This window comes from Prunus dulcis, chromosome 1 (assembly GCF_902201215.1).
Source record: "Prunus dulcis chromosome 1, ALMONDv2, whole genome shotgun sequence".
Lineage (NCBI taxonomy): Eukaryota > Viridiplantae > Streptophyta > Magnoliopsida > Rosales > Rosaceae > Prunus > Prunus dulcis.
Window position 1 is genome coordinate 668,745 of NC_047650.1, and position 25,155 is coordinate 693,899.

A 25,155-nucleotide genomic window follows, 5' to 3' on the forward strand; every position below is an offset into this window, starting at 1 on the left:
CAAACTCTGTACCGTAAACCCTAAACCCTAAACCCTAAACCTTAAACTGCAGAAACCCTAAACCCGAAACTAGTTTTCATGATCCAACCGGCAAACTTGTTTTTTTACACTTCGAGATCGTATGTGCCAAAAATCGAAAAAAACAAACATTCAGAGATAGAGTAACAGGACGAAACTTGTCGACGGTTGTAAATGAAAAGTCAAGATTTAACGGTTATTTTAGCTCTGATTTGTGTAATTTTTTGCAGCTACTTTTCTTTACCCTATATGAATACAATTGGTCAATTTGATCTTCAATTTCAGATGTTTACACTAGGGTGATATGACATCATGTTATGTTATGTTTAACGAATGTATAAGTAAACTAGTTATTGTTTGTGAATATATGGTTGCTATGCCAAACGCATTCTACGAAAGTTGTTTCAGCAATCCAGCCGCCAAACTCGTTTATTTGTACTTCGAGATCTTAGACCCCAAAAATCGAAAAAAAAAAAACATTCAGAGATCAAGTAACGGGACAAAACTTTTGAACGGTTATAAATGATAACTCATGATTTAACGGTTATTTTAACTCCGATTTTGATGAATTTTTACACCTACACTCCATGACCCTATATGAATACAATACTCTAACTCGATCGTCAATTTCAAATATATATGTGTATATATAATATATATTATAAAATAATATATATTGCGCGACGAACATATGTTTATCGTCGCGCAAACTTTAGCGAGTGACGAGGGACTCTTTGTCGCGCAATTAATTAACTTCACGCGACTAGTGTATTTTGAGTCGCGCAAACTTTGCACGACGAGTTTTCCTCCGTCGCGCAAACACTTCGTCGCGCAAGGGTTTTCAGTTTTGAAAAATGTTTATTGTCAATAGTTTTCAAACTTTGTATAAAAATGATTGGATATATTTATTGATCAATCAATGTTTTATAACAAATTTTGTATCATTTTCATTTTATAAATGTGTTTTGTCAAAAACAAAAATTAAAAATGATTATTAAAAGGGTTTGGATATATTGATTTACAAATGTGTTATAACTAAATTTATTTGAATAAAGTTTTAGTTGTGCACATATATAAGGTTTGGATATTTGTACTATATATATTCAAACATTTGTATTACACAAAGTCTGTACACTAACATAATAAAATTAGAACAAATGTAATTATTCATCATCTGAACTATAATAACTTTTGTTATCGTCGCTATCATCACTTTCGGTCTCCCAATCCTCCTCCTCCTCGTCTACTATAACTACATCATCTTTGCTGCTCGGGCCCACTGCAACATCGAATCTTGGAAGATCCCCGAGGTCAATTGTAATTGACTGAATCGGTATTTCAATTGAAGACACTCCTTGGATTTGAAACGGTTCTTGTATAACATGTGTATCTCGAAGTGTTTCCGCATCAATTTCCATTGATGATTCTAAACGTTGGTCAGCCACATTGTCGACGTCATTGTCAGTTAGGTCTAGTTCTGGTATAGCATACACGTTCCTATGATCCATCTTCTGAACAACTTTCCAACTGCTCCCGGCTTTAGGGTCATCTAGATACACAATTTGTGTTGCCATGTTCGCCAAAATGTAAGGGTCGTCATCATACCAAGTTCTGTTAATGTTCAGAGATAGTAAGCCATGGTCGATTTTAACACTTCCCGGCCTATTTGGGTTGCTATCAAACCATCGACACTTAAACATGATCACTTGGTATCGATCTTTGTAAAGCAATTGAACGGCATTTGTGAGTTTGCCATAGAAATCAATGTTTGTACTTTCGCCTCCACCTGGGACATGGACACCGCTGTTTTGCGTACACAACTTGTCATCTCGTGCAGCCCCCAAAAATTTAACACCGTTAATATAACAACCGAAAAACAATTCAGCGCGAATAGGGCCGAAGGCCAAGTTATATAACTCATCACTGTACATGGGGGAATTCGATGATTTCAACTTATTCACCTAATATAATAGAAAACCATTCACATGTTAGTCTGATAAAATTAAATACTACAATTTATATTTGTCAAATACAAAACACTTATAACTTACAGATTCCAAAAACCATTGTGGAAATAATTCACGTTGTTTCTGGGCAACTAAATGTGATGGATGTTCTCGCTTCATCATCTCTTCATGCTCATCTAAGTATGCCATTATCTCATCACAATTGTTCAGTACGAACCAATGCGCTACTTCCATGTCATTTCTAGAAAACGACTCACCTCGTCCAGGATCTCCAAAGGGCCGTGCGCTTTGGGCAAAAACAGAAAGTTTTTCCTTTCTCATACCTCCGTCGTTATTACGCTGAGGACGATTGAAAGCCATCTCCACATCTTTTAAATACATTCCACAGAAAGTAAGCGACTCATATTGAACCCAAGCCTCTATAATTGATCCTTCGGGCTTCGCCCTGTTGCGTACACTTTTTTTTAGCTCTCCGAGAAGCCTGTCAAAATAAAAAGATATGATACAAATTAGCAAGCCTGTGATAATGATGCATACACAAACGAAAAGGATTATATACCTTTCTATTGGATACATCCAGCGATAGTTGACAGGACCAGCAAGCAATGCCTCTTATGGCAAGTGAACCATCACGTGCATCATACTTGTAAAGAAAGCTGGAGGAAATATCATCTCAAACTTGCATAGGACTTGGACAATGTCATGGCGCAACTGAAACATGTGTGTCCTTCGCAATGTTTTTGCCGTCAGTTGGGAAAAAAATCTGGATAACAAGATGATTGGCTTCACCACATCTTCCGGCAGTAGGTGTCGAATACCCACAGGAAGTAGGCGTTGCATAAACACATGGCAGTCATGGCTCTTAAGTCCAATAAATTTACCCCCATCGACATTCACGCAACGTGCGATATTAGAAGCATACCCATCGGAAAATTTGACAGACGATACAAACTTTAGAAACTCTTTTTTGTCATTCGGTTTCATAGAAAAGAATGCAAGATCCCTTCTAGCTTTATCACTGTCCCTATTCATCCATAAACCCCTTTGTATGCCCATTCTTTCCAAATCAAGGCGAGCTTTGATCGTGTCCTTCGTCTTCCCCTCGATATCTAGAATCGTGCCCACCAATGTGTCGAATACATTTTTCTCAACATGCATGACATCTAGATTGTGCCTCAATTTCAGTTTCGACCAATATGGGAGCTCAAAAAACATAGGCTTGTGCGTCCAGTTCAAATGGGTAGAAGGTCTGGTCCGACTCACTGTTTTTCCGAACGGAGCAAAATCCAAACGGTTCAGCTGTTCCAAGATCTCATCACCGGACCATTCTCTAGGTATGAGGCGACGCTCTGTGTTCCCGTCGAACTCTTTATCTTTTTCCCGCCATTCGTGGTCCCATGGCAACCATCTCCGATGACCAAGGTAACAAACTTTTCCAGCGTGCCAACCAAAAGTTACATCTTCCTTGCATACAGGACATGCCATATAACCCTTTGTGCTCCACCCAGAAACCATTGCATATGCTGGGAAATCATTCACAGTCCACATAGCTGCTGCCCGCAAAGTGAACATCCTCCCAGTTGATTTATCATACGTGCGAACACCGTTTGTCCATAAATCCTTCAGCTCATCAACCAGAGGCCTTAAGTACACATCAATTGACCTGCCAGGATCGTCAGTTATCAAAACAGTCATCATCATGTATTCTTTTTTCATGCATTTCCAAAGCGGCAAATTATATGGGAATGCGAAAATCGGCCAAGTGCTGTGGTGTTGGTTTAGAACCCCATACGGATTGAATCCGTCGGTGGCAAGTCCCAATCTAACATTTCGGGGATCAGCAGCAAACTCGGGGAACATTCGATCGAACTCTTTCCATGCCTCCCCATCTGCAGGATGCCGCATCACATCATCGTCTACCCGTTTTTCCTTATGCCATCTCATGTCTGTGGCAGTATGCGTCGACATATACAATCGCTGCAACCTAGGTTTAAGGGGCAGATAACGCATGAGTTTTTGTGGTATCTTAGTTGTTCTATTCTGGGATGTCATTTTGAACCTCGACTCATTACATATAGGGCATGTATCCAACGTTTCATGCTCTTTGTAGAATAACATGCAATTTTTTTTGCAAGCGTGGATTTTTTCATAACCCAATCCAAGACCATGCAACACCTTCTGTGCATGTTTATGGTCTTTCGGCAAACAATTGTCCGTCGGAAGCATTCTCTTGAAAACCCCAAAAAAGTAATCGAAACACAAGTTCGACATACGATACTTTATTTTTCCGTGCATTAGCTCCACAATGGCAGTGAGAGCGGAAAAACTCTCGCACCCCGGGTATAACTCTTGGTTGGCATTTTTTAACAGTTTTTCATACTGTTCAAACTCCGCACTGTCTATTGGTGTAGGCACGTCATCTTCCCCTTCTTGATTGATGTTGGTCGATGCGAATGGAAAAGCATCCTGTATAATACCCATGACTTGATCATTAGGATCCACAATAGGTTCAACATTGTCCACTCTTGGGGCATTTGAAGACGAAGCATGGTCTACTTGTTCGACGTGAAGATTCCAAATGCTATATGTTTCAATCATTCCATTCCTTACTAAATGAAATCCAACATTTTCAATTGTCTCCCAGAACGTGTTGTTACACCTCCTACAAGGACAACGGATTCTAGTTGCACTCGGGTTGTGTCTACGTGCAAACTCAATAAAATCCTCGATTCCATCCAAGTTTTCGTCTGCGCATCTATTCGGGTTCTGTATCCACCTTCTGCTCATAATTCCTGAAACCACAATCACGACACAACAATCACAACAACTTCATACGAAGTTATAATGTCACCTTATGCCTCCGGTAAGGGCCCTATCCCATTCGGGAATGCATAGTCCTGTCACGTAACCTACGGCTACATGAGATTAGATTTCGGCGTGGATTAATTTCGGCAGCATCTCGACACAGTTCTTGAAGTGGGCATAGGTATAAATACCTACGTACCACCTGAAGAACGTACCGAGATGACACCGAAATCTCCACAATCGAAACCTAATCCTGTAGCCGAAGATTATGTGAAAACACTATGCATTACCAAACTGTCCAAATAATGGGACAATTCAAGAATTAATTGGACCGCAGTCATGCCTTACGCATCCATGCACGAAATCCAACTAATCTCGAACGGGAAACTTCGTGTTACTAAACATAAAAATAAAAGTACGAAGTTAATTTCAATTAACTTCGTACATCACAACACATTGTGCTACGTCACGCACAATTTCACAACATTATACACATATAACTTCACAAAAAAATTACAAACATAACAAACAAACTTTTACAATAACATACCTTCTCAATCGTTCTCCACTAATCACTAATCACTAATCACAGATACCCCTAACGAGAACAAAATTAATAGCGTTAGTACGAATTTACATTAATACATTTAAACTAACTATCAAAAATACATACCAAATGAACGAACGTACTGAATTCACAGCAGAGCAGCGGCAAGGGGAGTGAGAGAGAGGCAGAATGCAATTTCTGCATTCTGCCTCTGCAATGGCAGATACTAATATGAAGAAGAAGGACTTTGCGCGACGAAGAATATGAGAATTCATCGCGCAAAATGCCGTCGCAAAAGGGCATTTTTTCGTCGCACAAAACAACATTTCCGTCGCGCAATTACATGCCGACATTTGCTTTTTTTGCGCGACGAAAAAAATGTTTCGTCGCACATAATTTCGTCGCGCAAATTATAAATTTCGTCGCGCATGGTTTACATGACGTCGCGCAAATGGTCTGTTTCGTCCCACAAAATCGCACCGGCATTAAACTTTTCGCTACGAAATTTAAGTCCGTCGCGCAAAAAAAAAAGGGTTATCCACCCTTCATTTTGGCGCCAAAAATAAGTAACCCTCGTTTTCTTACGCGACGGTAAATTTTTTCGTCGCGCTAAGTTGTCTTTTGAGACGAAATCTCTCGTCGCGCAAGTTTTTTTACCGCCGAAAAAGAGAGCCAATTTTCTGTTAATCTTTACGCGACGAATGCTTATAATTGTCGCGCAATATTTTCATGCGCGACGATTTTTGTCGTCGCGCAAGATTTTGGCGCCAACAAAATAAACCGGGCTTTTATGCATTACCTTTGCGCGACGAAATTAATTTAAGTCGCGCATAGATTGTTTGCGCGACGAATCTGTTTGTCACGCTAGTTTTCTGTTGTTTGAGCGACGGAATTTTTTTTTCGTCGCATCAGTGTTTTTTGCGCGACGAAAATTTATTCGTCGCGCAAATATTAAATTGTACTAGTGCCTCTACTATGATCTCATAAAGGGAATCTTCACAAAGGTTCCACAACAGACCTACATGGAGTAACAAGGACTCGATCATGTATTGGCTTATTGGCGCTACAAATAGTGTTTGTTTTGTGTGTGTGTATTTTTTTTGTTGAAACAAGTATTGGTTTTAGTGTGTTGTTTGAAATTTGTTTCCAGACTGGGGTGAGGTTTATGCGTAAGAAGTGTTTCCTAATTAAAAAAACAAGTCATATAATGTAAAACCTATTCATTCTAAATAAACTTATTTGAAGAACATATTTCACTTTGCCCTTGAAGGTTCAAATGACTCATTTTATCCCTTTGAGTCAAGTTTGTTGTTCCATTTTTCCCTTTACAGTTAACTCTATCCAAAATTCTGTTAAAATTGATAACAAAAATGTCTCCTTCTCCGATCCACCCCACCCATCCGAGAGATACTCTCATGCAACGGGGATACCACTTTTTGTTATCCCCGATCAATAAAATAATGACATATGAGATAACTTTTTCACGTATCATTGAGATAGCAAAACACAAAACATTGTTATAACCATTACAAAAAAAGATATTCCCCATTCCCACCGCCACAACCTCAACTTTGACATCCAACCACCACCTCCCTCACCCAACCATCGCCTTAGCCAGAGCCACCACCCACCCCTCCCCTTCGGGGTGAATGCATAGAGGGACAAATGGGGTCAAGTGACCCCATGGCAGTAGGCATATCAACCATGAAGGTCTCAAGCGACCACAAGCCTTGCTAGTGCGTGTCCCCAAGACACACACTAGCTGAAAAATGGGGTAAAGTGAGACAAAATGAGTTTCAGGGGATAAAGTGAGACTTAAATACACTTTCATAGGGTATATCAAAAAATAAGCCTTGGGCTTGTCCAATATAGGTCCCTACAATTTCTATTTCCTAGACATATACCCATCATTCTATAAATCTATGTGTAAAACCCAATTTCAAACTTAAATGACAAGTAAGATATAAGAGGTCGTGGTATTCCTATGTTTCTACATCCTTTCCATCAGATTTCATATTTTATTTATAATTTATTCCATGCATTTCATTAACTGCCATAATTATAATTAAAAATCCCTATTAATAGCATATCAATCACCCCATTTCTTTTGGTTGCCATTCCCTCTAACATATGGCCCCTTAAAATTGCAAATAAAAAAAATATGTAAATTACATATCCAATAATGTACATATGAAAAATATAAACATAAATATATACGTATAAAAATATAGATATATTATTTACCAAAAAAAATTAGAGATATTTAGTGATATACCCATTTCTAGCACTAATATTATAAATAAACCCTACACAATTGAATTCCTATAAACAAACCCAAAAAAAACCCAAAAAATGATAGCTAGCCTTATTGAATTTAATATTGATTATTAAATTACTTTGATGTCCTATTGAGTGCTTTGGGTATTTTTATGAGATTTTGGGGTTGGGCTTGTTTTAAGAAATTGATGTTAGTTTTGTAATTTATAAGAAGTTAAAAGCTTTTTTGTTATGTTATAAATGGGCTTTGGGTGTGTTTCTAAAGTCCATTTTGTATAGGGTATTTTTATAATTTGGGCCCCCATATTGGGTATAATAGTGAATCTCCCAAAAAATTAACAAAAATAGGTCAGTTACTTTGTAATTGAAATCTTCGTATATTTTTCATAAATTAAAAATAGGTACACAATAATTTATAGAAAATAGGTGTAATAACTCAAAACAAAATATCTAAAAAGAAATAAAATATCTAAAAGGTAAGGATAATATCTTCTAGCGAAAAGACAATTTTGCCCTCGCATTATTTAATAGGGGAAAATTGACTTTTTGATCGAGAAATAATTTGGCAATTCCATTTACGCCATTGCGTAGAGCACGGCGAAACGAGTCCGTAGACACGGAGTAGACCCGAATCGGAGCTGTAACGAAGAAGATATGGTCTAAATACCGCGAAGGGCAAAACGGTAATTTAGAGAAAAAGTCAGATTTTTATCCATTTCCCTCTCTCTCTCTCTCTCTCTCTCTCCTCAGCTTTCTCTCTCTCCTCTCTCTTTCTCTCCCGTCGCACCCTAGCCGTGCGACTCTTCGCCTTCTCAACGACGGCCCGGCCACCACAGGCCGAGCTGACCTCCGGCAAGGGTACCGTCGGCTCCGCCTCCCTCTCGCCATCAAGACCTGACCGACCTCCACCCTTGGGCCGCCCGGAGCTGGTCGGAAAACCATGATTTCTGACGGATGTTCACTCGAGTTTCACCGATCTTCCAGCTCGAATTTCTCCTTCGTTTCTCCACCAAATCAATCGAGTAAGGTATGGTTTCTCAGTATTTTTCGTGTTCTAGCTGATGGATGTATGGGTTTCGATCGATTTTAGCTCTAAAGCGATCAATTTTCGACTTGAATTCTGGCCGAAACTTCGGCCGCCGAGATCTACTGTTTCTGGTCACTTTTTGGGGTATGTCCAAGAACAAAAGTGACTCCAAATGGGGTGTTTTACCTAGGATAGGAATTTGGAGTCTTGGTTCCGAGAATTTTTGGCCACCCGAAATCGCTTAAGACACCCAAATCTGACCGCGCGTGCTGGGACGCATGGGCGAGGGTAGTGAAGTAATTCTGTGCAGTTTTGTGACCCTCGTGTCATCACGAGCGCGTAGGATTTCGCGGATCTCGATTCGGAGTCCGTTTGAGCCCCGAACGGATTTTCCATATTGCACGACCCTTGGGTGCAGTGTCGTCGAATCGTTGGATCGCACTCAATTTTGGATATGTCGTACTACATGATTTCAGGATCATGTAGGATTCGACGGATTGCGAATCGGAGTCCCGGATACTCCGAAATCGCGAACCCTAGGGCTAGGGTTTGGATTTTAAGCGATAACACGATTTTGGCTAATCCGACCGTCCGTTTCGGACCAAATTCGCGGAACATGGTTCCTTCTCTGTAAGGAACCTTCAGAGAAGCCCAGATTGGCCATCGGAGACCGTGAACCCACGGTCTCGGATCGGCCGATCTGGCATCTTATCGCTTAATGAGGCTTCGGGCCTCTTAAGACCGTTCTAACTATCTAAAAAGCTATTGTGGGCATAGGAGTAACTTAAAAATTGAGCGCACGTATTTCTAGGAGCCGGGGGTAGGGTGTTTAATTTAAATTCTTTTTATTCAGCAGTTTATTGATTTATTATTTATGGATAATCAGGTACCAGAGGTCCGGTCGACCCGCAGCCGGGACCTTCGAAGGGCCCAATTAGCTCGGACCATCTGTGAGTGGACTTTCTTTCATGAATGATTTTATATAAATGAGTTACATGAATGATTTATATAAACAATTTTACTTAAATAATTTTATATTGATTTTATATAAATAAGCTTTTATAACTGAGTTTATTTGAATAAGTTTTATGAACTATTCTTCTCGAGTATGATTTGTCCTATTAAGTACGTTAATTTACGTGAGGCTTAATTATTGAAGCTCCAGTAATATTAAAAACAGAGGTTGAGAACTTTACCAGAGGAGATACAGTTACGATTCAGATTTACTGAGATGCAGTGAGTTAGTAGACTTTTCTTAAAATACTTTATTTTCAAAGAAAACCACCGTGTACCCATTACTTTTGGTGATTACCCAGAGTCGGACCGATGTCTACGGACATCCAGTCTGATTGTAGTTCAGTCAGTGCACTTGACTTTGCCTCACGAGTTACCGGGACGCTCGGACCGTGAGTGCTAGGATTTGCGGCTCGGCAGACTTGGTGTCCTGAGACCTGCCAGGATTGCGGCTCGGCTGACTCTGTGTCCCCGAGACCTGCCAGGATTGCGGATCAGGCTAACTACGGTCCCCTGCATCCTGCCTGAGCGACTCGAGCTGACTTGGTGTCATCGAGGACCTGCCGGCAGATCAGGCTGATCATAGTCCCCTGATTTCTCCAGTTTGCGGCTCGGGTAGACTGCGTGGTGCCCGAGACCCAGGGGAATTGACGGATATGACAGGGGTACAAATAGGTGGTATTTTCAAAGGATTTTGAGTTTTCTTTTATTCAATTATGACTTTCAGTTATTTTATATCAGTTTCTTTGATATTCGTGCATTTATATCTTTACATATTTGTTCAGTTATACAAGCACAGTCATCAGTAGGTTTTTACATGCTTATTTGAAATGTAGACAAACCCTCGATTTAGATCCCTTCTTATTTTTAAATGGGGGTTATTATGTTTAAAAAAAATTGTTTTCAAGAACATTATTTTTGTCCACTCACATTTTCAACCTGTTTTTCGCCTCCAGGCCGTAGAAGTGCGCAGGATCCACCACCGGGCCATCCCTAGCTTCCGCACCACCAAGTAAGGTAGAGTTTTGTGGAAAAATTCTTGAAATCCTGTGAACTTTAGAATTTGCTATGATATCTGGTTTTAGTGGAAAACTGAAGCTGGCAATTAAGTGATTATCATATTCTGGCAGTTTGTGTGAAATTATTTGATTGTTTAAAAGGTGGAAAAAATTTGGGTTTGGTCAAATTACAAGAGAGACTCTGCCGAAATTCCGGCAGAAGTCTAAGGGAGAGTTTAAAAAGAATTTGAAACAAGAAGGGTAAAAAGGTCCTTTATGCCCGACATTAGCCAGGTGTCGGATACGCACAGGACTTGGCTCGAATTCCAAAGTGAAAATTGGGTCGGGTCCTGTCAATAGGTACATTGTATAATTGAAATTTATGCACATTTTTTATAAATTAAAAAGAGGTACATTATTTAGAAGAAAAAAAATAAGTTCATTACACTAGGTAAATTGTTTTACTAGGTATACATTATTAGAGGGGAAAAAAAATAGGTACATTATTTAGAGAAAAAAATAGATACAAAATTTCGCGGAAAAAATAGGTTCGTTATACTAGGTAAATTGTTTTACTAGGAACATTATTAGAAGAAAAAAAAAAATAGGTACATTATTTTGAGAGAAAAAATAGGCTCATTTATTTAAAAAAATTAGTTTCATAAAACAAACAATAAAAAGATGATCAAATTATTTTTCATAAAACAAGTAATAAAGAAAAAAAATAGGTACAATATTTGGAGAAAAACTAGGTAAATTGTTTTACTAGGTACATTATTAGGGGAAAAAAAAATAGGTACATTATTTTGAGAGAGAAAATAGGCTCATTAAAAAAAATTGTTTTTATAAAACAAACAATAAAAATATGATCAAATTATTTTTCATAAAACAAGTAATAAAGAAAAAAAAAGTACAATATTTGGAGAAAAAAAAGGTTCATTAAAAAAAATGTTTTAAAAACAAAACAATAAATAGATTATCAAATTATTTTTCAACATAATTAGAATGTACACTATTATTCATAAAACTATAATAAAAAAGAATACTGGTAGTATAATTCATAAAAAGAAAACAACATTTATTTCTAAATTTAATGTTGAATTTAAATTACTAATACTTTAAATAGATTACTAGTCGTAATTCATAGAAGAAAACACCATTAATTCTAAAATAGATTACTAATATTTTAATGTGGAATTTAATATTTAATTTCAAATAAGTTTCTAAATTAGTTCCTACATTCATTACAACTATTTGGAGATCTTTCCAAATTCAATAGGTGTCATTAGTTACACCTCCCATAACACATGAACTTATAAATAGGGGTAGTTTTGGAATCCGAAAAATACAATAAATCAGATTTTAAGTTATATTAAGTAACTTGCTTAGTTATATCCTATTCATTGGGTATTATTTGAAAAAATTGAGTATTTTAACTAAAAAAATTAAAAGAAAGGATAATAGGTGATTTAAAATGAATTTAATGGGTATGAGCTCAATTTACTATAAAATATACACTGAGTTGTTTTTGGGTGGTGGTGTATTTTGGGGTTTTTCCTCATTTCCCCAATTTTTTAAATAAACTGATACAAAATACCATCAATTTTCTTTTCGTGGAAAATAAAAGCGCACCATTATAGGAAATTTACTGTTACAGGAGGGGATCATAACAAAATCATAACGTGCTTGAAATCAGTTCATCAGAGTAAATCCAAAGCTCCTACATATACAGTAGTGACAAAATCATAACGTGTGATTCGACCGGATTAAGATGAGAGAAGTCGGTGGCAGAAGACGGCGCCGTATCGCCCCCGGGAGCTGCCCGAAGCGGCCAAGCCTGTCCATTTCCTCAACGCCTTCACCTTCATCCCTTAACGGCACGCAGACTCATTAAAGATAAAACCGTTCTCTCTCATTCCCCAAAATTAGGAAGAAAAAGAAAGTTTCAGAGTGCAAAAATCGTTCACTCAATTCGGTGAGTCAAAATAACTCTCCATAGCTTTCTGTTGCTTGTTGTTACTCCAATTGTGTTCATGTTTGATTGATATTATTGCATCTCACTCTCTGTAGTCTATATTATATTATATTGTCTGTTGTTTGTTTGATTTTTTCCTCTTTTTTTTAGGGTATTAAGAATTGTTTGAATTTTCTTGGAAAGCACTGAAATTTGGAGTTTGATTAGGTCATTTGAATGGTGGTAGATTCAAGATCCAAACTTCTGATATATTTTAATTTCTTTGGTTCATTATTGTTCATTGTGTGCTAAATGATATCGGAAACATACCAAAATGGAAATTTTTATTTTGATTTTCTATTGAATTAGTGTTTCGGTGTTCGAGCAGAGGTTCAATTGTTTGGTTTGGTTAGCTGCATCAGTGATAAATGATTTTTCAGGAAAATGACGTGCCAAATGATACATTCGTGGAGGTTTAACGAGCTAGTGGGTGCATTTCTTGATCTTGCAATAGCCTATCTTTTACTTTGTGCCGCAGCTGTTGCCTTTTTTACCTCCAAATTTGTGAGTGTGTTTGGATTGTGTCTGCCATGCCCTTGTGATGGGTTTTTTGGGACCCCCAGGAAAAGTCACTGCTTTCAAAGGCAATTTGCGGATGTCCCATGTGAGAAAATCTCTGCAGTTCAATGGGCAGTGAAGAGCAAGTTCCCTTTTGATGTACTATGGTCTGAAAACTCAAATATCAATTCAAAGTCCAAGTTCGTAGATGAGACATATTACGAGAATGGGCATTTTGAGTTTGAAGGTGAAGCGTCATGTAGCTCATTGTCAGAAAGGAGGTTGCTAGATATGGTTGAGAGTGATTCAGTTGCCGAGAATGACCAGAGTGTTGAGTTTGGTGTAGCAAACTTTGAAGCTGGGAAGGAACAACATTTTGAACTTAAGCCAAAGAAGGTTTCAGGTCGAAGGCCGAGACTTCGCCGCCGCCGCCGCAGAGGGGGCTCTGTTGATTATGGAAATCCAGTATCAGTTTCATCATATGACGTGTTCTACTCAGATGCAGGGGACATTTCTACATCTCCTTCCAGCATTAGTAAAATGGGGAATGAGGTTACTGAAGTTCTTGTCAATTCAGGAGGTGATGGTCATTTAATCTAAAGCTGACTATTGAGTCTTTGTAATGCTGTTTTAGGTTTTCTGGTGCAATTTCTTTCTCATAATGTACTTCTAAGGCATTGTTTAGAGCCAGTAAATTAATGCTGAATTGCCTGCGTAGACTTCATAAGTAGTACCTTTTAGAGAGATGACAAAGGGGGAAAACAGTTGGTACTTTTGTTTTATTACTAAAACAATATTGTTTATAACAAAGTGGTTGCCACGTATAGCATGTGAATGAAATGGACATTTATGGTTCCATGCTTTTCTTGATGCCCATGGCAGGAATAATGTGGTAGAATTGAACCTTATACCATTTTTGTTATGTTTTCAAACATTTGAAGAGATATTTGTTACATTTCTTTTTTAGAAACTAACATCTCTTACATTTTTTTTTTTTTTTCCTAAAAGAGAAACAGTATGAGACATTTGCTTTGTAGTAGGAAATTCATAAATATTGAATTGGATCTTAGTTCTAAACTATAGATTTACTCTGAGATATTACCTTTCAAGATTGAGTTTTGAGGTGTTTTCCTTCAGCCAAATTTCACACATATTTGTGGAAACTATTTTGAAATGATATGTAAGATCTTGCAGACTCATATCATTGCTTTATTTCTGGACATGTTATGCTAATATTGCTTTCTTTTTGTTCTGTGGATGCTTGTGTACTTTTAGATTGCACTGAAGCTCCTACATATATTAGTTCGCCGGATAGCGTTTCACGTCCTGAGTTTAAAGAATCTATTGATGAAACTAAACCGACGGGTAAGGATGGATCAGTTGTTGAAGATTCTGGGTGCAATGCAGGAGAGAAGCTAGGTTTTGACAGTAATGAGACAACTACTGTTAGAGTACTGGAACAGGCTCTTGAAGAAGAGCACGCTACTCGTGCTGCTCTCTATCTTGAACTGGAGAAGGAGAGAAATGCTGCTGCTACTGCTGCAGATGAGGCCATGGCCATGATATTGCGCCTGCAAGAGGAGAAGGCATCAATAGAAATGGAGGCAAGGCAATATCAAAGGATGATAGAGGAAAAATCTGCTTACGATGCTGAGGAAATGAACATTCTCAAAGAGATCTTAGTTAGGAGGGAGAGGGAAAAGCATTTCTTGGTGAAGGAAGTTGAAGAATTCAGGCAAATATTTTTTGGAGAAGATCAAGTGGATTTTGACATGCATGATGTGGCTACTACACAAGCACAAAAGCCTGCACTGCGTTCAAGTGAGGATCAGGTACCCATGCTGCAGTGGACGAGTGAATCCATCACTGAGGAGCCAAAGCTGGAAATGAAACATAGTTCTCCAGATTATGAGGTCCCATCAACTGAGATAAAAAATCTTACTCTTACTTTTGGAAACGAACTACCAATTCCAGACTTGGAGGGAGATGTTGACTCTTTGAAGCAGGTTGACATGCATTTGCATCCAAGCATTGACAGCCACCCACGTTTCTTAGATAGTACTGATGATATCAGTCATGAGTTTCAAGAAAAAGGAGTGGTGTCTATGGATGAGAAACCAGTTTCTCAAGGAAAATATGTCCAGAGGCTAGAGGTATATCGACAACACAGCCAGTCACCTAATCCCCAGGGACTGGGTTTGCATAAAAATATTGTACCTCCCATTGAGCAGGAACTCAATTTAGCTGGTAGCACTAACATATGTGAAGGGTTGGCTTCAAAGACATCTGGGATTGGTACTGAAAATAGGACTTCTATTCTGTACAATAATGATAAGATAGACAAGCATGGGAACAACCAGGATGAGGGAAGCAAAGATCCACGTAGCACAGTGTTTAATACACAGGTTGGTGTTCTCGATGTTCATGTTATTGATCACAAGTCTCATCTGTGTAATGAAATGAGTGCTGAGAAAAGTGAACAGCTACCAGTGAATGCTACCTTAGACATTTCTGGAAAACGCGATATTCCAACTACAACTGGGTTGAAAACTCAGCGTAAAATCCAGAGAGTTAGTTCAGACACAGCTAGTGTATTGCTAACAATGGGTTGCCCTCGAGGCAGATCTTTACCTTCTGATATGCGGAGAAATTCCATGTCTGCAATTGATTATGAAAGATTTAAAATTGATAATGAAGTCGAGCGGCTTAGGGAAAGGTTAAGGATTGTGCAAGAGGGAAGAGAGAAGCTCAACTTCTCAGTGGGGCACAGAGAAAGGGAAAGAATTCAGCTGCAACTTTTGGAAGATATAGCAAGCCAGCTTCGAGAGATTCAGCAGTTAACTGAGCCTGGAAAGGCCGAGTGCCAGGCTGGAATGCTGCCTCCACTATCTAAGGTGAATTGTCAGAATTTGCATTCTTTTCTCTCTGCATTGACTATGTTGTTCCCAATAAATATGTGGCATACATTATTATTTACTATTTTATTTTGTTTACCCTTGTTTCTTCTGTTAACTAGTATCTAGTAATATCTTAAATGATATTCGTCTGTGGCATACTTAGCCAGCTGGCTGCATTTATGTTGCTGGCTTTTGTCCAGTTGCTAGAGATTGTAAATTGTAATTAGCTCTTCTGGTGTAGCATTGTAGGTCTTGCTTATAAGTGCTCTGTTGCAAATTAAAATATTACAAGGGAGTGGTTTGATGATAGATGATGAGAGGCTGGAGAAAGAAGTGTAGCTGCGTAGGTGTTGCTTAATATTGCTTTTTGCTGGAAATTAGAATTGAGGCAAGGGTATCGTTTGATGGTAGCATGGATAAATAATGAGAGGCTGGAAAAAGAATGGGTCATTGAGGAGTTTTTGTGGACCTTCATGTCATAATTTTTTCTTCTTTTTGCATGTGTTTGTGCGCATATGTGAAAAGTTAATCCTTATCATATTGTCAGATTACATGGATTTTAGTGATCGCCATTTTACCGTCTCTTTTACATGAATGGCTGTTGCTGACTGCTGAAAACTAAATTTTCAGGTTATGTCCAAGAAAAGACGATGGCGAACTTTACCTCTACAAGTGCATAGAAGTACTTAAAAGGGCGGGAGCTGTACTCTCATACAAGTAACAGAGCTGGGAAGCTGGTAATTTTGATGGGAAGCTGGTTATGTTGATTTTCAGACAATGCAGGGAAGCGCTTTCAGCTTAGCAACACTCCTACCTAAATGTTTCTTCTGGCTGGTTACCTAGTTTTCACTTGACGCATAAATAGAGAACATCCAATAAGTAATGCAGGATCCTTTTTCATGGGAGTCTGTAACAAACAGGAGGTGGCTGGATAATGGTGATTAAAGAATACATTAGTTTCTTCTTGATGGTATAAGATTATGATTTCGGCCATGTCAAAGCACTGTAGGTTCCATTTGAAAATTAATATTCCATCATAATAGTTCCCTTTATCTTGGGTCAGCTGGGTGATAGCTTTTTTTATAAATGGAAGTGTCCCATGACTAGTTTTTTTCTCTCCTCCAAAACAAGGCAAAGGCTTCCCCAAGTGTCGAAGCATCAGTTTTGGTTTGTGTTGGGATTTATAATTTGATGCAGAAAACCCTGCCTTTCGTTTTTTTTCAGGAGACGAGAAACAAACAAGGAACCTGTTCGACTTTTTTTATTTTTCGCTTTTCAGATAGATACTATTTATTTATTTGCCTTCTGCCTTTCAGTTAATTACTGTGTAACAGATTGTTTAACGGCTTTTGATGCTATGTATACTGTTGGAAGCCTGCCCGGCCCAGTCCCCACACCACACGACAAACAAAACTTTGTAATCTCTAATCTGTTGACATCACGAACTTCGTTCAGCAGAAGGTTTTCTTAGGAAACTGACTTGGCTAAGTGATGAATTGATATAGACATATCATGATTTTTATTTTTGATAATTGAGGAGGAAGAATCGAACACAACCTTGATGGAGAAGAATACCATCTTAATTATCGGATGAAATACCATCTTAACTATATATCGTTTTAATTACTTGAGTTGCAAGCAAGATATCGAATTTAGCAATATAAACTTTAAAGTATACTGAGTTCTAATAAAAATGAAACTGTGGCATTATATTTGGTAAACATTATTTGATAACGTTAATTTGATGAGCCTAGCGACGATCTTAGAAATTGCATTTAATAGGAATAGAAGAACAGGGCTCCAATTACCAGAGGAGTGCAAATTTCGTCCAACAAGCATTCCATTATAAAAAGGAAAATGCTACATATCCTTGCTTTCTCTCCCTACTTTTATATCCCAACCTATTTGGCATTTGTTAAGCATATATTATCTCATTGCATTGAAAAAACATGGGGGTGGTGTAGAACCGTAGAACTCAATGAGAGCAAGGATGCCAATGTCCACTGATAGCCCGACAATATTTCCAACAAATCCACAGAATAAATAAATCTTGATTTGTCTGGAAAAAAAAAGTATATAAATCTTGATTTGTGAAGGTCGCAAGTTTAGCATCTTCCTTAAAGAAAAAAAATTAAAAACCCACGAATGAAAATGGACCATCTTTGGTAACTCATGGGAACATATAACTGAACCGTTGAACAAAGTAAATACAAATTTCTGCACCACTTACCATGAAACAAGTAACGAAATTTGGAAAGCATACTAACTTAAGCTAATACAAGGCAAATTTATAAGTTAAATATAGAAAACTATACTCGAAGCAAAAGCTTTGCTTTGATAGAAATAAACAGTCAGTCCTACTTGGTCAAAGAGAATTTAAGCTGTCTTCATTAGCTATCGACTCTTTCTGTCTAGGTTAGATTACTACCTAAGCTTTCTTCTTTTTCACCACCTCATTCTCATGCTTCCTCAGATGCATACTCTCATCAGAAAACATCTCCATGTCCACAATGCTAGGCACCGACTCCAGCTCCAGCTCCAGCTCCTGCAAATGCCTCTACATCCAGATCCTTCTTTTTGCAGCTATAGCATCATCAAGAATCACTTATCTGTTTTGCTAGAATTACTCTCATTGCTCTCATCTGGTGTTTGTGGAGAGTCTCTCGGCTCGGTTTCTTCGATCTTTGCATCGGATTCAACCATGCTTGGATTGACTGCAGGAAACCGCTGTTGTAGTGGCACTGCATCACTAATGACCTGACCAGCTTTCAACCTCTCCCGGTAATCCTCCATTTCTATTCGATATCGCTCCTTATCTTTAACGGCTTTCTCCTGATACACCTAAGATTGCAAAAGTGTCAGTGCCTGTTGAAACTGTTTGGACATGATATCGTATGAGTTGAGTTCTTATAATAAAATTATTGGTCCTTACTGATTTTTCAGACTCCTTCAATTTATTCCAGAGTTCACCAATCATTCTACTTATCTCTCTATCCTTCCCAGGATGAAGTGGCTTCAGCCTTGCATGCTGTTCTGCAAAGAAAAAGTTATATCCGCTTCTATTGGGTTTTGGATGAGCAGGATCCCTCCTTTTAATTTCAGATTTCTTCCTTCGGCGACGACGGTGGACACCAGGAATAATAGCTGAGGCACTCTCATTTCTGTTAACCAACATGCTATAATTTTGTGGGACTTGTGGAACTCCACGTACTGGGTTCATTGGAGCCTGATAAAGTACACCTCTTAGCTTCGTTGAGCCTTTGATGACGGTAACAAGATATCCATTTTCAAATTTCCCATCAATAACCCCTGTCACAGTATCTTCTGATGATGCTGTTGTCCTGGCTGCAACAGGAAATGTTACAGGAGAACTATAAGTTATATATCGTTAGCATTTACCCAAAGAAAATATGTGAATCAACCAAAAATCAGTCTTATTACAATTGAAGTGCCACAAGAATTACAGTTCTGTTTTCATTCTCAGAACATCCCAACAAGCAAAAAGAACTAATGGATATAATAAAAACAGAAATTTCAGAAACAGTTCCATTGGGAAGAAAGTTCCATGCAGTACTGAAATGAAACAAAATCATAACACATCTAGTTTCCTACCAGTTCTGAAGTAAGTCAAAAGCATTCTCCTACAGAGTCCGTATAACTGAAGCGATTTCTGGTTTAAAGTATCCAAAGTTCATTCTCTACTAAGTAAATTAGAAAGAGGAATATGCAACAAAATCATTTCTTTCAATGCCATATAAGTCTGGGTAGATTGAAGACTTTGTTCATACTGAATTTATGCACAACGGTTTAACTGCTAGAACAAAATGTGAAATGGAAAATATAAAAAACAATCCTCCAAACCAAAATTGCTCCAAAGAAAGGTTTCTTCAAAAAAATAAGAGGGGGAGGGGAAAATAATAAGGAGAAGCACCAAATCAGCAAGACTTTCAAAGGCAGTACTAAACAAGCCTCTACAACCCCCCACCCCAATTTTTTCCACAAAAAAGAAAAGAAAAGAGAAACTAAGCTCGAAAGAAGAAAATAAAGGAACCTGCAGGCAATTCTGAGTTTATCTGTGTTGGCTGATGCATAGTAGCATGAGCTTCAGCTGCTTTTCGTTTAGTTCCTCCCCTTGCAGCTGGAACAGCTGTCATTGAAGGGCTGTGAGAATTATCTGCCAAAAAAATTGTTGCGTTATGAAAATGCACTGGTCCAAAGAACTTATTCAAATGAAAGCTACATGTTCAATGGGCACACCAGAAGAGAGAGGATTCCATGCTTGAGCTTTAAAATAGTAAATTTGTTCATAGTGGAGAAGCAATGAATTATAATATTTCCGCAACACAAAAGAAGCATTTGTAGCTGTGGATGGAAAGTTGAAAACAGCGGTAACTTCCTTCCATCTTCTATCTCTAATAATCTGCAAACTCCATTGGACTAGAAAATCAGTGAACTATGTAGTACTCCTCTTTGGAGAACAAGAGAAACAATTGTTAAATTAATTAGGCACCCCTATCCGACTTTTAAGAAAAGACTAGTCATAAATGTAAAAGTTTACAGTTCTAACTTCCATCTACAGCCTCAAACTGTCACATGCAGCCACCAGGTATCAGAAAGGTAAGTAAATATGAGAAACACAGACTAACATGAAACTTTAGACAGTCTAAACACACATTAAGATTTTCACAAGGATTGAAGCACTTCGACGGATTGATTACTCATACCATACCCAGAATCAGAATCAGATACAAACAGAGGCCAACACACACACACACACACATGTATGCAGATAAACATATAATAAAAGCAATTATTACACAACTCTTATATCCAGCATGAATATTTTGCACACCATTGACCGTTATAAGATTAATTTATTTTTTTGGTCGAAAGTTATAAGATTAATTTATAAGCAAACTAATTGAAAAGGAAAGCACGCGCAAATTCGAATAAGCACATAACCTTTAACTTTCAATGTCATGTATGTAAGAAGGTTTGATGTGACTATTTAAATGTAGAATTTATTACCTTCTCAATACCCCCTCGGGAAGTTACCTCCACAAAGAGTCGATGCAAATCTAGCTCTTTTCCTCCTATAATAGGGATCCTACAATTACAACAGAGACAACGTCAACAGCAGGACAGAAACTCCAGAATTATAAGACAGATAGAGGACAAGAGAAAACACATGCCCATAATAGGTACTCAACAATGTGCGACAAAAGCACAAGCTACTTCTACCTTGCAGGCATGCTACCCTGCCTAGCAATATTATAACTCACAAAAGAGTGGTTTTAGTCAAAAAGTTTATTGAGACGGTACCTATAAATCTACATGACAAAGACATAGCTCTAATATTTGTCATGCAAACAACACCTCCCCAGTCCAATGCAAGTCAGCCTTGACTTAAAATTATAAATTAAATTTGGAGGTCGTCTACTATACTGGGGAGATATGCTATTGGACACTACTGATCTACATCTACTCCTCCATAACACCACATCAAAGCATTCCGTCTGAAATTGTCAATTTCATGAAAGAGCAGTGAGTAGACTCTGGAATTTAAAGATGCTAAAAAGGCAGCCAACACTTTTCAATGCTGAAACTGATATGATGGTTGCCAACAATAAAAAAGCAAATGACTTTTTAACCATTATATCATAAACTTGCCAAAGAGCTTGAAGTGTCTAGTGGGATGGAAATGTATTCTGGACCATATTCATACAGTCATCCTAACATTGTGCTCATGCACACGATCCATCAACCCTCAACTAACCCAATGGTTTATGAGATATGTACCGGGAACATAAAACATCGTTGAGAAACCCCAAGCTCTTCAAGAATTTCATATGAAGATTTGGATCTCTTCCAATTCAAGTGAAACTCTTGATAATCTACCTTTATAAAGTTCTTGATGATCTGTACACCTGCTATGTAAAGTTCACCTTCCTAGAATTTAAACAAATCCTACATAACCAACCCTCAACAAAAAACAAAATTGGTGTAGATGTGTGCCACATCGGCATTCCTATACCACATAAGTAGGCATCAAATTGGCAATAACATCAAGGCTGAGTTATTTCAAGCAATCATGAAAAGGAAAATACTGACTTAAATAATTGTCACAGAAATATACATAAAGAAAAATCCTCAAAAACAAAAGTACCAGATCTAGGAGTTGGATAAAGTTACTTTTCAGTGAGCAGTTAGGAAAACTTTTCTTTAACTTTTCAAGTTTGCAAGATGGAAGCATGATCACCTTACCCAAAAAGGGCCATGTACCAATTAAATAAAAGTGCGGTCTTTGTGCTCCGTTCAGCACAATTTAACAGAAAATTTTGTTCGACAGAAAAGAAAAATATGTAAAAACCCACCAAAACTAGATATCTCAGAAAAATCCAATTACTTAAAAGAGATTTTGGGAAAAGGTGAGAACTTGATCGGCATATCATGGAACTGGAAATGATGACTACGCCCGAGTAACACACCATAAATCAAACATGCAGACCCAAAACAATGGATGCAAAATCCTTAGTTCATGATTCTTGCCTTCAATAGCAAATTTTTTTAACGTTAAAGGTTAATTGGTACTAGCAAAAAGATGAGAAGTTGAAGGTAGAGGATGAAAAGATAAAGCTTACATGAACTTGGTTCCCATTGAAGCATGGAGCTTTTCCAAAGTAGCCATGAACAGCTTAGGATTGGCTACAACTTCCTCGTGTTTAGCAAGAGGTGCTGGGTATGGAAGATAGAGAGAGGATGTGTCTTTCATGAGCAGTGGGCTCTTGCTGGCATAAGATGTGGATGCCATTGACAAAACCGTCACACCACATCCAAGTCTCCCCTGCCCTTTCCTGTTCAAACATTAACGAGACCACTCCCTACTTGTTCTTCACTGCATAAAACCATAAATACAAGTGAATAAAACAAAAAGGTTTTACTTAAAAAATTGAAATGAGAAAAAGAGTTGAAAATCAACAAATGAGCAACAGTTGTAGGTGAAACTAACTGCATGCAAAATGCAGGCAGGAACTCATGAAACACATCAACAATATTGCCAAAGAAACAATCCGAACAGATGAGAAAAAAGCCAAAAAAGTGCACAGAGGAAGAAGACAAACTTAAAGGATAAGTGAAACATAAATATTTGTTGAAAAGAAAGAACAAAAAGAGAAACCCCAAAAAGTTTTAAAAATCCCACCATGCAGATTGCAGCAGAGAGAAACTGAAATAACAATGAAGACCGCCTTGACGATAACTCTGAGCCGATGAAATGACTGACTCCCAGTAACAAGGGAGAGATTCAAAGCCCAAAATAAGCAAAAGGTAGAGCATAGCTGTCACAGCCATAAATTCCATCAGAGTACCGAGGATGTAACAGCAAGAACCCATTAAAATCTCGAGAATAAAAGCTCAGGTCTTTGAAGCACACAGAGGCTAAAAGCAGAAAACCTTTTAGGCTATGGCAATAAAGACTCAGATAATACAAAAGTCTCTGTGTCTCTCTCTCTCTCTCTCTGTGTGAAACCAGACTGACAAGCCTATTATAAGCCTATATTGCCTTGTCTGACATTCCAAAGATATCACATATCTATTAAGTAGTACAAAATTGCACATCAAATGGGTATCTGCATTTACAATGCCCAATGCTTTTTCCATCTCCTTTCTGCAAATTTCTGACACTCATCTCAAGAAAAATGAAAGATTTAGAAGATACCCAATACCAATACCATGTTGGGTTTGGGGCTGAGAGTGCCCAGTGTGCCCGTCAATCAAAATGAGCACCCTTTTGAAACAAGGACCCAAAACTCCACCTTTGCCAATGAACACCCCCCTACCCTTTGAAATTTCAAATCAGGAGCTGTGTCCTTCCACTTTCATGGAGGCCTAAGTAAGAAATTGTAAAACTAAGAATTACCCTCAATAGAATACAAAACTATTCATTATTTTATTTGTCCATTGTATTCTATGTGTTTCTATGCTTTATAATCCTTTGGATTAATGAGGAATAGAATAATATATGTTTGAGGAATATACAATGCATATTGCATAAAACCCAGATGAAGAAATGACAGACATAACATAAACCAGTCATTCACATAAATAAGTAAATATATATAAAATAAAACTTACCAACAGTGTGAGAGAGAGAGAGGGAGAATTTGAGCATGCAAAATGAAATGACATTAAGGAAGAAAGCTTATTTGGGTATTATAACCAAAGGGAGGATATTATTTTTGTTCTTTTTCAAACTCTTCTCTTCTTTTTCTTTTTCTTTTTTGGTATTTTCTTTTATTTGAGTGGTGACAATTTCAGAATGCTCTTCTTTTTTTTGCTGGTAATTTCAGAATGCTCAATAAGAAAAGAAAGAAAACCCTAATAAAACATATAAATTTGTTTCAAGTGACAAATTTATCCCCTCTCTAGTTGTGATGCATGCCATATGTTTTGAAGGATAGTTTTGGTATTATGCAGCAATTAATTCAATGAACCGTATAAAAAAAGAATGGGGAAAACAATGGGATGTGATTAATTAAGAAATAAAATATGGAATTAAGGTAAAGAAATAATAATGAAAGTGGGTGAAAGTGAAAGGTGTCGTGAGATTAGCAAAACGTGCCCTATTGACTTTCCGGTTGAAACGGCACAAACTCTTTCTTTTTTTATGTATGTAAAAGTAAAACAAAAAATTACAAGGATAAGAAAGAAAGAAAGCAAAAATAAGGGGTGGGGGTGAGAGACATGGGTGCCGTAACAGCAGCTTCTTTGGTAATTAATATGGCATTTAAATCACCTTAGAATTTTTCCCACCCTCCCCTTTCTCTTCTTCTTCTCTTGATCATGCACACCTTATTTTAGCATGTTTAATGCCCATTTTAATTATCATCACCAACCAAACCTTCAAGATTTTAAATGTTGAAGGGGATATTTAAGATTGTGTGTGGTTAATATAAATATAGGATCTGCTTGATTTCTTTAGGGTGGCCAAAAATGGTAGGGCACTTGAATATGCTACTATTTCTGGTAATAGGATTCAGACATTTTCAATTTATTTAGAATGGTGAAGATATATGTGGTTATTTTTGGCACTTG

General features: G+C 37.7%; 2 protein-coding genes across 3 annotated transcripts; one reads left to right on the forward strand and one right to left on the reverse strand.

Annotated features, from left to right (window-relative positions):
- The first annotated feature begins 12,329 nt into the window (after window positions 1-12,329).
- On the forward strand, window positions 12,330-17,359 carry LOC117614476. Its single transcript, XM_034343296.1, has 4 exons — window positions 12,330-12,628; window positions 13,048-13,745; window positions 14,441-16,059; window positions 16,693-17,359. Exons 2-4 carry the CDS (start codon window positions 13,052-13,054, stop codon window positions 16,750-16,752), a joined length of 2,373 nt encoding a protein of 790 aa, XP_034199187.1. The 5' UTR covers window positions 12,330-12,628; window positions 13,048-13,051; the 3' UTR covers window positions 16,753-17,359.
- A 1,015-nt stretch (window positions 17,360-18,374) lies between these two features.
- On the reverse strand, window positions 18,375-24,340 carry LOC117614372 (high mobility group B protein 15). 2 transcript variants are annotated; one of them, XM_034343168.1, is made up of 8 exons: window positions 24,196-24,227; window positions 23,264-23,949; window positions 22,704-22,957; window positions 21,091-21,169; window positions 20,320-20,482; window positions 20,114-20,236; window positions 18,995-19,407; window positions 18,375-18,903 (listed from the first exon to the last, which is right to left on the reverse strand). In XM_034343168.1, the coding sequence occupies exons 3-8, from the start codon at window positions 22,871-22,873 to the stop codon at window positions 18,664-18,666; spliced, it is 1,188 nt and encodes a 395-aa protein (XP_034199059.1). In that variant the 5' UTR covers window positions 22,874-22,957; window positions 23,264-23,949; window positions 24,196-24,227; the 3' UTR covers window positions 18,375-18,663. The 2 variants fall into 2 exon arrangements, with proteins under 2 accessions (XP_034199059.1, XP_034199060.1); XM_034343169.1 differs by lacking the exon at window positions 23,264-23,949 and having other exon boundaries at window positions 24,196-24,340.
- Between the last annotated feature and the right edge of the window lie 815 nt (window positions 24,341-25,155).

What these genes read in the sequence shown, in the direction of transcription:
- LOC117614372 (XM_034343169.1), bottom strand. Translation starts at nt 22,873, where the DNA reads ATGGCATCCACATCTTATGCCAGCAAGAGCCCACTGCTCATGAAAGAC. An exon ending in ATGGAATCCTCTCTCTTCTG is followed by an intron (nt 20,237 to 20,319) that starts GTGTGCCCATTG and finishes TTTTTTTGGCAG; the next exon opens with ATAATTCTCACAGCCCTTCA. An exon ending in AAACTCAGAATTGCCTGCAG is followed by an intron (nt 19,408 to 20,113) that starts GTTCCTTTATTT and finishes TTCCTGTTGCAG; the next exon opens with CCAGGACAACAGCATCATCA.
- LOC117614476 (XM_034343296.1), top strand. Translation starts at nt 13,052, where the DNA reads ATGACGTGCCAAATGATACATTCGTGGAGGTTTAACGAGCTAGTGGGT. An exon ending in AGTTCTTGTCAATTCAGGAG is followed by an intron (nt 13,746 to 14,440) that starts GTGATGGTCATT and finishes GTGTACTTTTAG; the next exon opens with ATTGCACTGAAGCTCCTACA. An exon ending in TGCTGCCTCCACTATCTAAG is followed by an intron (nt 16,060 to 16,692) that starts GTGAATTGTCAG and finishes CTAAATTTTCAG; the next exon opens with GTTATGTCCAAGAAAAGACG.